Genomic DNA, 14,360 nt, shown 5'->3' on the forward strand with positions numbered 1-14,360 from the left:
GTCACTCCCTCCCACTCTCCCTCCGTCTGTCACTCCCTCCCTCTCTCCCTCCGTCTGTCACTCCCTCCCACTCTCCCTCCGTCTGTCACTCCCTCCCACTCTCCCTCCCTCCCTCCGTCTGTCACTCCCTCCCACTCTCCCTCCGTCTGTCACTCCCTCCCACTCTCCCTCCGTCTGTCACTCCCTCCCACTCTCCCTCCGTCTGTCGCTCCCTCCCTCCATCTGTCCCTCCCTCCGGCCCGCCCTCCCTCCATCTGTCTGTCGCTCCCTCCCCCCTCTTTCTCTCTCCTTCCCTCCGTCTGTTGCTCCCTCCTCCCTCCCTCTCTCTCTCCCTCCCTCCGTCTGTCGCTCCCTCCTCCCTCCCTCTCTCTCTCCCTCCCTCCGTCTGTTGCTCCCTCCTCCCTCCCTCTCTCTCTCCCTCCCTCCGTCTGTTGCTCCCTCCTCCCTCCCTCTCTCTCTCCCTCCCTCCGTCTGTTGCTCCCTCCTCCCTCCCTCCCTTTCCCTCCCTCCATCTGTTGCTCCCTCCTCCCTCCCTCTCTCTGTCTGTTGCTCCCTCCTCCTGTCTGTCGCTCCCTCCCCTCCTCCCGCCGTCTGTCTGTCTGTCTGGCCGGCCCTCCCTCCCTCCCTCCGTCTGTCTGGCCGGCCCTCCCTCCCTCCGTCTGTCTGTCTGTCGCTCCCTCCCCCCTCTTTCTCTCTCTCCCTCCCTCCCTCTGCTGTCGCTCCCTCCCTCCCTCTGGCCCTCCCTTTCTCCCTCTTTCTCTCCCTCCTTCTCTGTCGCTCCCCCCCTCCTCCCTCCCCACATCCCTCCCTCCCTCTGTCTGTCGCTCCCCCGCCCCTCTCTCTCTCCCTCCCACTCTGTCGCTCCCCCCTCCTCCCTCTCCCCCGCAGGTATGAAGTGATGCAGTTCTGCTGGCTGCAGCCAGAGCAGAGACCCAACAGTGAAGAGGTACATCTCCTCCTCACCTACCTGTGTGCCAAGGGGGCCAGTGCAGTCCAGGAGGACTTTGAACAGCGCTGGAACTCCCTGAGACCCAACCTGACTGGCAGCACCACCCACAGCCACACCGGCCCAGCCCCTCCACCACTAGCCCAGACCACTGTCGCTGCCCCAGCCCGACCACCTATCCCTGGGGACGTGGAGTTGGAGCCGGCCTCCACCTCCCGCAACTCCTTCCCCCTCCTAGAACACTTCTCCCAGGACAGCTTCCACTCCGACAGCGGTGACGACATCCTGACCGTGACAGAGACCAGCTATGGTGGGCTCAACTTTGAGTACAAGTGGGAGCAGGCGAGAGCCGAGCAGCCATACTGTTCCTCATCCACCAGCGGGCCTCTGGGCCAGGGCAACCCTCACTACCAGGACGTATACTACCCCGTCGGGAACACCTCCACCTCGGGCAGCTGTAAAGGGGACGGAGGGGATGGAGGGCTCGCTCTGGGGGTCTCCCCATCCTACTACGAGTCCGACCACTCCGGGTCGGGGTCAGGGTCGGGGGTAGGGGTGGTGCCGGTGTTGAGCGCTCACAGCCCTTCGGTCGGCAGTGAGTACTACATCCGTATTGAGGAGCCGGTGGTGTGTAATATCAACCTGGATGATAGTGTGGTTGACTACAGCCCCGGGTTGGAGGCTGAGGATGGCAGCCTCTCCTCAGGGAGCAGAACCCCACAGCCCCAGTCCCAGTCCCAGCCCAGTGCCTACTGGTCAGCAGCAGCAGGCGACAGCAGTGGGGGTAAACACAGTACCTATGACTCTGACAATAGCCCGGCCGTGTCCCTGACCATGGAGCCTCTCTTGAGACAGACAGCCAGTACAGCCAGTCCCGTGGAGCTGGGGCGGTCCCACCAGTACTTCTCACCCAATCAGAGACAGGCTTTCTACTGTGAACAGTTGCCCATTCGAGAGACGTGTTGCCAATCACCAGAGGACACGCCCATAATGTCCCAGCATCATCCAATGGGGAGGCTGGAAACCCCTCTGGGGGTGGGGTCCTCCCACTCCCAGTGCCTGAGTAGCCCTAGTCTGGGACACTGTGACCCCTACCTGGAGGCTAGCCAAGGCTTCACCACCACAGCCAGGAGGAAGGTTAGTGAACGCTACTATGACATGATGGCTCCCCTCAGAAAGACTCTACCCATGGCTAACCATATTAGCATTGACGTGGAGACAGGGGACGGGGGACTTTTGGTGGGGGGCAGGAGGAGAGGAGAAAGTGACACTGGGGACATCGACGATGGTGATCTCTTCTCCGAGAGAGAAGCAACCAACTGGACCTCCAACCACTCGGCCAATAACAACAGCATGACTTTTGACCTTAGGCAGACGGGCCAATCACAGGACAGCTATCTGGACCTCCATTACAACAACACCACGACACAGTCCTCTACTGTAACAGGCTCGTGTAACAGTAGCAACATGTGCCAGCAGCACAGCTCCAGAGCCTTCAGCTATATGGAGGCCACAGAGAGAGAGAGCGCTGTCTGCTCTTCCTCTAGCAGACCCAGTGAGGGCAGTAGTGCTACTACATATAGTCACCTGTGTCACGGAGCTAGAGATAAACCTGTGTGTCTCTCAGACCACTCTACTCTAGATCATCTAAGAGGTGTTGCTGTTGACTCTCTCTCCAGCTCTTCTGTTGCTGTCAAGTGTGTTAACCTCAAAGGTGGTGTAAAGGACAGCGTCCCCACCACCAAAACTACAACTACGGTGTCTGTAGAGGGACACAGTAAAAACCCATCTCTGACTACAGGAGAGATGCAATTCTCCCAACCCAAGATGATCCCAGAACCAGGCTATATCCAATCCCCGTCCACATACATGGAGCTTGACACTCGCACAGGCCTCAGCACTAAGGCAGTCCTGACAGAGAAACAGGGGGGTAATGTTTGGGAGATACCTTCACATGTTAAAGACATTAGAGGTCCAGCGGAGGTGATGTCTGGTGGTGTGGGGGAGAGGAGGCTGGGGATGGGGTTGGCCCACCCTGAAGGGGTACTGCTGGAGCCGGTCGGGTCCTTGTTTGAGGCTAGCAGAGGGCTGGACAGTGGGTTGGAGATGGCCGGTCATTCCAGCATCAGCCTAGTGGACATCAGCAACTGTAGCTACGACGATGAGGACGATGACATAACAGATATCACTTCTGGAATCTTGGCCGACTACTCCCTGGACTATGCTGACGAGGTCGGAGACGATCTAAGCCCCGCCCACCACCCCCACGGACGCTCCCTGCAGAACCCAGTGGGAACCCCCGACTCCGTGGACACCCTGAACATGCTGTCGCTGTCATTGTCGGTTACCACCACCAGCCCCTGTGAGGCCTTCAGCCTTGATGACGTCTTTCTCCATCCCTCCTCCTCCCTCTCCTCCTCTTTCACCTCCTCATCTCTCCTCCCCAAATCCCTGGACAGTGGCTACGACACAGAGAACAATGAAAGCCCAGAGTTCATCCTAAAGGAGGGAGGTGGGAATGGGGAGTTCCTATTGGACTGCGAAGGAAACCAACAACATCCAGTCCGCGGTGGGGTTAGCCTGGTCCTCGGTGGGAGCCACCCAGTCCGCGGTGGGGTTAGCCTGGGGCCGAGGTCGGACCAGATGGTCCTTCAGCAGGTGGACCTGGGTGATGGGGTTGGGGTCTCTCTGTGTACCTCTTCCTCCTCTGGCTGCACTGAGCTGCAGCTAAAGGGACTAAGTGACAAGAATCCGTTCATGGACTCTGCCTACTTCTCTGACTACGACGCGGAGAACGAGAGGAGTCCCCAGGATGAAGGGAGTAACTTCTTCTCCAGTCCAGGAGATAAGAAGGACTTTGTGGGGCACACAGTCTCGAAACAGAGGATAAGGTCGGCGAGGAGAGATGAACTCCAACCACAGATGGAGAGAGAGGACGGTTACCGTGACCTGACAGGAAACACAAACAGAAACACAAATGGAGTGGTGGTGTTTGACACTACCACAGGTTCCTCTCCCTCCTCGGCCCCCGGCCCGCGCCTCTCCATGCTGGCCCCCTTCCCCCCTCAGATGGGGGGCTGTCTGGCCAAAGAGTCCGCCCCTGACGATGCTGTAGGCCTGGAGTCTGAGCACAGCGGCGAGGAGCCGGCATCTGGGTGCAGCTCCACCATGGTGTCTGAGGGTTCCTCCACGGTACAGGAGGCTTCAGCCAGACACCCCGACCAGGATAACCATCACAGGGCCTCAGAGGATGACTACTCCCCCATCCAGTCCCTGGGCTCCGACTCTACCATAGACTACAGAGAGGAGGTGATGAAAGAGAAGGAGGAGGACGGGGAGGGAGAGCAGGGATCTACTGAGGAGGACATGCCAGAGTTTAATCAGGTCGATGAGGATGGAGAGAGAGGAGAGAGAGGAGGAGAAGAGGAGGAGTATGAGGAGTTAGAGGAGGAGGAGGAGGGCTACAGCAGACACCAGAACGGTCCTGTTGGCCTCCTCACCTCCTCTCCGTCGCTCCTCTCCTGCTCCCCCTCCCTCCAGGAGCTGTGTCGGGAGGTGGAGAGGCGAGCTCCTCTAACAGAGGGGGAGGAGTCAGACGACAGTGAGTCAGAAGAGGAGCTGCGGAGCTACAACCTGCAGGAGGAGCTGAGCGAGGAGGACAGTGAGGGGGAGGTTGGTTATATATTGGTTATATTCACGTTCCCCATTTTCCTACATTATTATAATCTATTTTAACCTGTTAAGGACAGACGTTCCGCTAGCCTGCGGAACCCCTAGCCAACAGCCAATGGCATCACACGGCGCGAAATACAAAACCAACTAAAATACCACAATTCAATTTTCTCAAACAATCAACTATTTTACACCATTTTAAAGACAAGACTCTTGTTAATCTAACCACATTGTCCGATTTCAACAAGGCTTTACAGCTAAAACAAAACATTAGATAATGTCAGGAGAGTACCCTGCCAAAAATAATCACACAGCCATTTTCAAAGCAAGCATATATGTCACAAAAACCAAAACCACAGCTAAATGCAGCACTAACCTTTGATGATCTTCATCAGATGACACTCCTAGGACATTATGTTATACAATACATGCATGTTTTGTTCAATCAAGTTCATATTTATATCAAAAAACAGCTTTTTACATTAGCATGTGATGTTCAGAACTAGCATACCCACCGCAAACTTCCGGTGAATTTACTAAATTACTCACGATAAACGTTGACAAAATACATAACAATTATTTTAAGAATTATAGATACAGAACTCCTTTATGCAATCGCGGTGTCAGATTTTAAAATAGCTTTTTGGCGAAAGCACATTTTGCAATATTCTGAGTACATAGCCCGGCCATCATAGCTAGCTAATTTGACACCCACCAAGTTTGGCCCTCACCAAACTCAGATTTACTATAAGAAAAATTGGATTACCTTTGCTGTTCTTCGTCAGAATGCACTCCCAGGACTTCTACTTCAACAACAAATGTTGTTTTGGTTCCAAATAATCCACAGTTATATTCAAATACCTCCGTTTTGTTCGTGCGTTCAGGTCACAATCCAAAGGGTGACGCGCGAGCGCATTTCGTGACCAAAAAATTCAAAATATTCCATTACCGTACTTCGAAGCATGTCAAATGCTGTTTAAAATAAATTTTTATGCTATTTTTCTCATAAAATAGCGATAATATTCCAACCGGGCGACGTTGTATTCATTCAAAGGCTGAAAGAAAAAAATGGAGTCGTCTCGTGGACGCGCATCTCCAGTGTCACTGTTCTCAGCCTGACCACTCACAAAAACTCCTGCTGTTTTTCGCCCAGAGACTGCAGACACCCCATTACACTTTCTGGCGCCTTCTGAGAGCCAATGGAAGCCTTAGAAAATGTCACGTTACAGCACAGATGCTGTATTTTCAATAGAGATGCCACAGAAGGAGAACAAATTGTCAGACAGGGCACTTCCTGTATGGAATCTTCTCAGGTTTTGGCCTGCCATGCGAGTTCTGTTATACTCACAGACACCATTCAAACAGTTTTAGAAACTTTAGAGTGTTTTCTATCCAAAGCCAATAATTATATGCATATTCTAGTTTCTGGGCAGGAGTAGTAACCAGATTAAATCGGGTACGTTTTTTATCCGGCCGTGAAAATACTGCCCCTTATCCCAAACAGGTTAAACCTGAGATCCGCAATAGGAGCAGCAGGGCCACTGGTCGCCCCAGGCACATTTCTTATCGTTTTAGTTCAGAGGAAATGAGCATCCAGCGTCGTGGTAAAACAGAATGGTAGTATATAATCTACTGTTCTATCTGGCATGCAATGATGTCAGAGAGGAAAAAACTGTGTTTATTGTTTGAAGTCATGAATTTTTGTTGCAGTATCACAAACCGGCCACAGGAGTCTGGTGTCACCTTAATTTGGGAGGACAGGCTCGTGGTAATGGCTGGAGCGAAATAAGTGGAATAGTATCAAATACATCAAACACATGATTCCATGTGTTTGGTGCCATTCCATTAGCTCCGTTTCAGACATTATTATGAGCCGTTCTCCCCTCAGCAGCCTCCTGTGAAACGGAGGTGGCCGTTTCACCGCTGTAGATTGGAGCGTTAATTATGTAAAGCAGTGTTTCCCAAACCTGAGGAACATTATGTGTTTCTGGCCAAGTACTAACACAGTTAATTCAACTAATCAACTCATCATGAAGAGTGGAATCAGTTGTGTTAATGCTAGGGTTAAAAACTACAATGTGCTCCACTTTGGGTCCCCAGGACCAGGATTAAAGTGTGTTGTGACTGACTCACTTGACTTGACTAGGTGATGGGGGTGCCAGTGGTGGTGAGCGATAGTAGTGGGGCCAGAAACCTCCGCAGCCTCCTCAAGATGCCTACGCTCCTCACACAGTCCTTCTGTGACGAGCTGGACAGGAAGAAGAAAGCCGTGTCCTTCTTTGATGACGTCACCGTCTTCCTGTTCGACCAGGTCAGTCACTCTGCAAGCATAGTGACATCACTATGGTCAATCAATGACAATAGTTCATACTGGATGAAAAAGGCACCATGCATTATAGAGCATTCATAGTCTTTATAACCGCTGCATAGATGCATCACAAATCATTTATAAGCAGTCACACAACATAAAAGTGGTGTTAAAGTTGGGCCAGTTGAATTATTGTTTTCTGGACTGGTAGATGTATTTGAGACTTTCTGACTGATTTCTCTTTCACCTCCAGGAGAGCCCCACAGGAGAGCTGGCTGACTTCACGTTTCCCCCAGGAGCAGAGTCCAGCGGCCAGGCCTCGGGCGGGGAGAACCCCCAACCGGACCTCCAGCCCCACCCCACCATGGGCCACCACTACCACCCCACCATGGGCCACCACCTCCACCCCCCGGACAGGGCACCACACGCCTCAGAGGACTCTGATGGCAACATGTCAGAAGAAGGTAAGAGTGAAAAATACTTTCAGTTACAAGAACAGTTAGAGACCAAGAAGGTTAAGAATGGATCCCTGAGGATGCAAGAACAGTAAGAGACCAAGAGGGTTAAGAATGGATCCCAGAGGGATACAAGAACAGTAGGAGACCAAGAGGGTTAAGAATGGATGGTATACTGTATCAGTTCTAAACCCCCTCTGTGTGTGTTTGTGTGTGTGTGTGTGTGTGTGTCATGTGTGTGTGTGCGCGCATATTCAGGTGGAGGGTTTGAGTGGGAGGATGACATCCCATTGATGACCAGCCCGTTGTCCAGCCCATCTACAGCTGAGCCACCGGTCTCCGATCCCATCCCGGTCCCTGCTGCCAAGCCTCCCGATGACAAGCCGGTAGCAGTAACAGCAGCATCACAGTTCTCCCGTTTCAGCGTGTCCCGCTCCCGCTTCTCCATCACACATGTCCCCAATCCAGACATGAACTCAGCTGGAGGTCAGTCCTGGTGAACACTCCCCTGGTACTGTAGTACTGTAGTAGTCACTAGTGTCCTGTTAAACACTCCCCTGGTACTGTAGTACTGTAGTAGTCACTAGTGTCCTGTTAAACACACCCCTGGTACTGTAGTACTGTAGTAGTCACTAGTGTCCTGTTAAACACTCCCCTGGTACTGTAGTACTGTAGTAGTCACTAGTGTCCTGTTAAACACTCCCCTGGTACTGTAGTAGTCACTAGTGTCCTGTTAAACACTCCCCTGGTACTGTAGTAGTCACTAGTGTTCTGTTATACACTCCCCTGGTACTGTAGTACTGAAGTAGTCACTAGTGTCCTGTTAAACACTCCCCTGGTACTGTAGTAGTCACTAGTGTCCTGTTAAACACTCCCCTGGTACTGTAGTAGTCACTAGTGTCCTGTTAAACACTCCCGTAGTACTGTAGTAGTCACTAGTGTTCTGTTATACACTCCTCTGGTACTGTAGTAGTCACTAGTGTCCTGTTAAACACTCCCGTAGTACTGTAGTAGTCACTAGTGTCCTGTTAAACACTCCCCTGGTACTGTAGTAGTCACTAGTGTCCTGTTAAACACTCCCGTAGTACTGTAGTAGTCACTAGTGTTCTGTTATACACTCCCCTGGTACTGTAGTACTGTAGTAGTCACTAGTGTCCTGTTAAACACTCCCCTGGTACTGTAGTACTGTAGTAGTCACTAGTGTTCTGTTATACACTCCCCTGATACTGTAGTACTGTAGTAGTCACTAGTGTCCTGTTCACAATACTGAGCCCAGCCTAGCTGTACTGGCCTGGTCACATTGTGCCCTGCTCACAATACTGAGCCCAGCCTAGCTGTACTGGCCTGGTTACGTGGAGCCCTGTTCACAATACTGAGCCCAGCCTAGCTGTACTGGCCTGGTCACATTGTGCCCTGCTCACAATACTGAGCCCAGCCTAGCTGTACTGGCCTGGTTACGTGGTGCCCTGTTCACAATACTGAGCCCAACCTAGCTGTACTAGACTGACCTGGTTACGTAGTGTCCTGTTCACAATACTGAGCCCAGCCTAGCTGTACTGAGCTGGTTATGTAGTGCCTTGTTCACAATACTGAGCCCAGCCTAGCTGTACTGGGCTGACCTGGTTATGTAGTGCCCTGTTCACAAAACTGAGCCCAAGCTAGCTGTACTGGGCTGACCTGGTTATGTAGTGCCCTGTTCACAAAACTGAGCCCAAGCTAGCTGTACTGGGCTGACCTGGTTATGTAGTGCCCTGTTCACAATACTGAGCCCAAGCTAGCTGTACTGGGCTGACCTGGTTATGTAGTGCCCTGTTCACAATACTGAGTCCAAGCTAGCTGTACTGGGCTGACCTGGTTATGTAGTGCCCTGTTCACCATACTGAGCCCAAGCTAGCTGTACTGGGCTGACCTGGTTATGTAGTGCCCTGTTCACAATACTGAGCCCAAGCTAGCTGTACTGGGCTGGTGTGGTTATGTAGTGCCCTGTTCACAATACTGAGCCCAAGCTAGCTGTACTGGGCTGGTGTGGTTATGCATCCACCATAGTTGCTGGAGTGGACAATGTACTGTCAAAAGAAAGGGCAGCACAGTACAGTTTAGGTCGACACGATAGTGTGAAAAGGGAAATGTCACATCTGCGCTAACAAATCCTCTTCTCTTGTCTCACAGGGACCAGTGAAGACGGAGAGAGGCAGTGAAAGAAGGATTGAAGGGGTCTTCTCCATGACAGGAGGGTGTATACCTCTCCTAGTATGACTACCATGTGTTCAGACCTGGGATCTCCAGCACCTGATGACCCTGTATGAGCCAATGCCTCATATTGTAGTGACACAACATCTACATCCCAAATGACAGCCTATTCCCTATGTGCCCTGGTCAACAATTGTGGAAAACATAGGGAACAGGGTGCCATTTGGGATGCAAAACAAACACCTTAAATGGTTCCTTCTCTTACTTTGTATTATTACTCCAGAGAGAGACAGAGAGATAGCTGTAGGAATGATGACAGAGTCCTGAGAGGACCACAACCAAGCAGAATGTGACTGATAATATAGATGTATTAGAGATATATAACATCTACACTTATGACAATTAATAATAACTTATTTGCTCAAATCACCATTGACGTTCATTAGCGACAAGTCATTTGGGGAAAGGAAAAAGAGACAAGAAAAATGACAGACTTGGTCTCATTGCTGCTCTCTCATTGGCTGCTTTGGTCCCCCATCTGCTTGCTCATTGGCTGGTTGGATCTTCTGGAACAGTGTTACAGCGCTTCCCTGGAGCCATTGAATAACGTCTGATGACTGCCCCACAGGAAGCTGCTGTCTGTGGGGGTTCAAAGATGAAGATAAACCCCCGCCCGACAGAGGAATAGTGGTGGGGGTGCTGCGAAACTTACTGTGCCCCCTTGACAAAGCCACAGGAATGTGGACGGTCTTGCTGATGTTTTAGTTCAGGGATAAAAAAGGTATTATTATGATGTTATACCATAGCATTGTTGAATATGTGTTTCTGATTGGCTTGAAGGGCATTCTAGAGCGTGCATTATTTCCGTATAACGCACGGTATATTTGCACGGTAGAAAGACTATAGTTCGTTCTTACATATTATATGTTTGAGCTGCTTTTGAAAGCAAAAGTTCAATTGAAAACATTATTGGCATGTTTGAATTCGATTTTCATGATGGCGAGCTAGGACTGATGGTTTGGTTAGCTAAACTAGCAAGTCTGTTTGCTTGGTTACCAAGGCAACCACTGTCGCTGTCTAGTAAACTTGCTAGCTACTTCAGTGGATGTTAAACACATTTCTACTTGCAAATTAACACATTTCTAGCAGCAAATGTGTTAAATTATAGCCCTGGTATAAAAGGAATAATCAACTTGGGGCTCTATGCATACTCTGGAAAAGTTGAAGGTCAGCTGGAACACACCTTCCACATCGTTCATTATTTTCCATAGAACACATAGCTCTGGTTGATTATCCCTTACATAACAGATCATTAGAACAAGAGCCCTGTTGAAATGTATGTATGTTATAATATATATGGCTCTGCTTACAACTTGGTAACACTGTTATGTGTCTGTTTCACAGTTCTTTGTAACGTTAGTTACTCCTCCCCTTACAAAAAAAAGGCAGTTTTGAAACTGCAGTAAAAGTGCAGTAACTGCAGTCAACTGTGGTATTTTGGATGCAGTAATTGCAGAATAACTGCAGTTACACTGCCAAATGACTGCAGTAAAAAGAAAATGGTTATTTTGGACACAGTATTTGCAGCAAACTGCAGTTATACTGCACTCTAATGGCAATATTTTTTGGTAAGTGTCCTCTCTCTGGTCAATGAAGACCTCCACATCTGTTCAAAATGCACTTCCTCTATTAGAATGATTAGGCCAGTTGAGAAGCTCTAAAGTAGATATATTTAGGGTAGAAGCGTGTACTGAACAAAACCTGATAGAGTGCCATTTCAGCCGAGCCTGTAGGAGCCTGTTAGTAGCACCACCTATAGATCAATGTTGAAAATACATCTACTGTACCTGCATTTACGTTTCAGGTCACCCCTGTGTTGGGTCTACATGACTAAAATATAAGGCGGAGAACACTGTGTGTAATGTTAATGTAATGGATCTGTTACAGCATAGATCCATGAGGGTCGTGTTCATTAGGTATGAATAGGGTGAAAAAAGTACTGAAATGAGGGTGAGACTATCTGGACTTTAAAATTATATATATATTTAACTAGGCAAGTCAGTTAAGAACAAATTCTTATTTACAATGAAAGCCTACCGAAGAACTGCCTTGTTCAGGGGCAGAACGACAGATTTTATCTTATCAGCTCGGGGATTCGATTCAGCAACCTTTCGGTTACTGGCTCTAACCACTAGGCTACCTGCCGCCCACTTGTCCGACTTGTCCAATAAGACAAGCTCATTAACCTTTTTCATTGCAAAACCTTTTCCGTTAAGTGCCCTAATGAACGTGACCCAGGATCCCTGTTTGTGTCTGTCCCTGGAAACTGAAGGGTCAGTTGGTAACAAAACATTATTAGTGTATTATAATGCTCTATAAAGGACGCTATAAAGTATTATACATTACTGTCTAGCCCATGTAATGATTCATACAGTAGCTTTGCTCACGTTTAATTTAACCAGTGATACAATGAGTGGAATGTGACGGAGGGAGAGAAAAGTGGGATGAATAGAAGAAAGAGATTTGCATCCTAAAATGGCACCCTATTCCCTTTATAGTGCACTACTTTTGACCAGAACCCAATGGGCCCTTTATAGTAGACTACTTTCGACCAGGGCCCATAGAGCATTTGAGACGCCACCCAGGTGAAGCCACAGCCACACTGGTTTGGTCATAATATCTCTTCTGGACGGTTTTCCTGGACACAGATGAATCGTAGTCCTGGACTAACAAAGACTTTCAATAGAGAATCACCATTAAAATAGGTTTTGAGACCAGGACTTATTCTGTGTCTGGGAAACCATCCCGGTATGTTTAAATGCAAGAGCATCTTTCAATTCAACTACATGTCTATACTATATCTGTCATGAAGCTGTGATTGTCACCGGTCTACCTACACCATCTAATGCAGGTCTATTTTATTACATGTAAGATATGGTTATCTGTACAGGTGTTCAAGGTGTACAGAAATTGCAACAGGAACGGTTACAGATTGACTCATCTCACATAATAATGTATGAATGTTATCAACATGTTTCAAGATCATTTGACTTGGTTTTACTACTGCTGTACCCTCCTCTCCTTCCGGGCCCATGTGTCAAGCGTCTCAAAGCAGGAGTGCTGACTTAGGATCAGTTTGGCCTTTTAGATCGCAATAAGATCACACAGGCAGGACCTGATCCTAGATCAGTACTCATTCTCTGAGACACTTGATACATACACCCCCCTGATTCTCCTGAGTCACTAAAAGGGCCAATTCTATTCTCTCTCTCTCCGCCTGCCTTTTAAGTTTTTCACATTCTGCAAGAAGAGAGACTTTTCCCCTAGTATTTCTTATCTACCAATATGAGTCTGTTTCTGAAATGTCATCATATTCTCTATATAGTGCACTAAGAAAAATACTCATATTTGTGCACTAAATAGGGAGTAGGGGCCATTTCAGTCACAACTTTAACCTCTATGGGATCGGTGTTCCCCCCACGGGACGGTTGAGCTAATGTGATTAGCATGACGTTTTAAGTAACAAGAACATTTCCCACGACATAGACATATCTGATATGGGCAGAAAGCTTAAATTCCTGTTAATCTAACTGCACTGTCTAATTTACAGTACAGTGAAAGAATACCATGCTATTCTTTGAGGAGAGTGCACAGTTATGTATCTGAAAATGTATCAATAAACCAATTAGACACATTTGGCCAGACTTGATACAACATTTTGAACAGTAATGCAATGGTTTATTGGATCAGTCTAAAACTTTGCACATACACTGCTGCCATCGTATTTCAGACACCACTTTAAAGTAATCCACTGCAGCCAGATTGTGGAGTTACTTACCTGCTCCTCTTTGCTCTCTGTAGAGCATAAGTTCTCAACCAGTCCATGCCGGCTTGTCTAAATAGTGGCGGTGCGTAAAGATTGCACTTACCACAAATTCCTCTTTTTCCCTGTGTTTGCCGTATTGTACATTGCTCTTGTCATTAGCACAATATACAAGATCCCGATTTTAGCTTCAAGGCGGCGGCCATTTTGAAAATCCTAAAAGGTAGATTGCGCTGATTTAATGGCACACTAAAACATGTCGCGCGCCATAGTTTTCAAACACAGTGGATAGTGCTAAAACAATTGTCATATCTGAATTCTGCCATCTTTATGCACGTTGGCCATTTGCCAAAGAGAAAGGACAACAATAACCAATGGCTAAGCTAAATAGACAATTGATATTAGTAGGTGAGATGGGTTGGTCCGTACACCAGTAGTAACACCATCATGGACCCCAGGAAGAGTAGCTGCTGCTTTTACAACAGCTAATGGGGATCCTAATAAAATACCAAATACCAAATCATCATCACTCTATAGATCCATTCTAGCCTGGTCCCAGATCTGCTGGTGCTCTTTCCAACTCATTGTCAAGCTAAACATTTGACATAGCAATTCCACAAGGTGTTGGTAAGAGAGCAGAAACCGACTGGCATCCAGGCTAGTTCCATTCCTCAAGGCCTATGTCTCAGTTTCATGGCTGTCGTGCTAAAGTATAATTCAAGACAAATAAATCAAGCCAGATTTTTTCCCTCTTGTGTCTGTCACATTTATTGCTTTGTTTACTGTAATTAATTAATTAATTAATTAATGTGAGCATAGGTGCCTGAGCAATTGAGCAAATGAATCATCTGCATTCCCACTTTGAAAATAGGGTTGCAAATGTATGTTTTTGCACCCCCACATTTTTGGACCAGAAAAGTATCATGACCCATTGGGTAATTTGTCATCATGCTTGTAGTCTTCAGC

General features: G+C 48.4%; 1 protein-coding gene across 2 annotated transcripts in view; it reads left to right on the forward strand.

Annotated features, from left to right (window-relative positions):
* The window catches only part of LOC106606284 (serine/threonine-protein kinase LMTK1-like), an 83,201-nt gene extending 69,057 nt beyond the window's left edge, over positions 1 to 14,144 (forward strand). For both annotated transcript variants that reach the window (XM_045715729.2, XM_045715733.2), the window contains 5 exons: positions 889 to 4,618; positions 6,765 to 6,929; positions 7,180 to 7,390; positions 7,640 to 7,867; positions 9,551 to 14,144. In XM_045715729.2, the coding sequence (XP_045571685.2) occupies positions 889 to 4,618; positions 6,765 to 6,929; positions 7,180 to 7,390; positions 7,640 to 7,867; positions 9,551 to 9,579 (4,363 nt within the window). In that variant the 3' untranslated portion in view covers positions 9,580 to 14,144. The remainder of the gene's footprint in view (positions 1 to 888; positions 4,619 to 6,764; positions 6,930 to 7,179; positions 7,391 to 7,639; positions 7,868 to 9,550) is intronic.
* Positions 14,145 to 14,360: the final 216 nt, after the last annotated feature.

The sequence above is a fragment of the Salmo salar genome, chromosome 03, assembly GCF_965601325.2.
Source record: "Salmo salar chromosome 03, fSalSal1, whole genome shotgun sequence".
Lineage (NCBI taxonomy): Eukaryota > Metazoa > Chordata > Actinopteri > Salmoniformes > Salmonidae > Salmo > Salmo salar.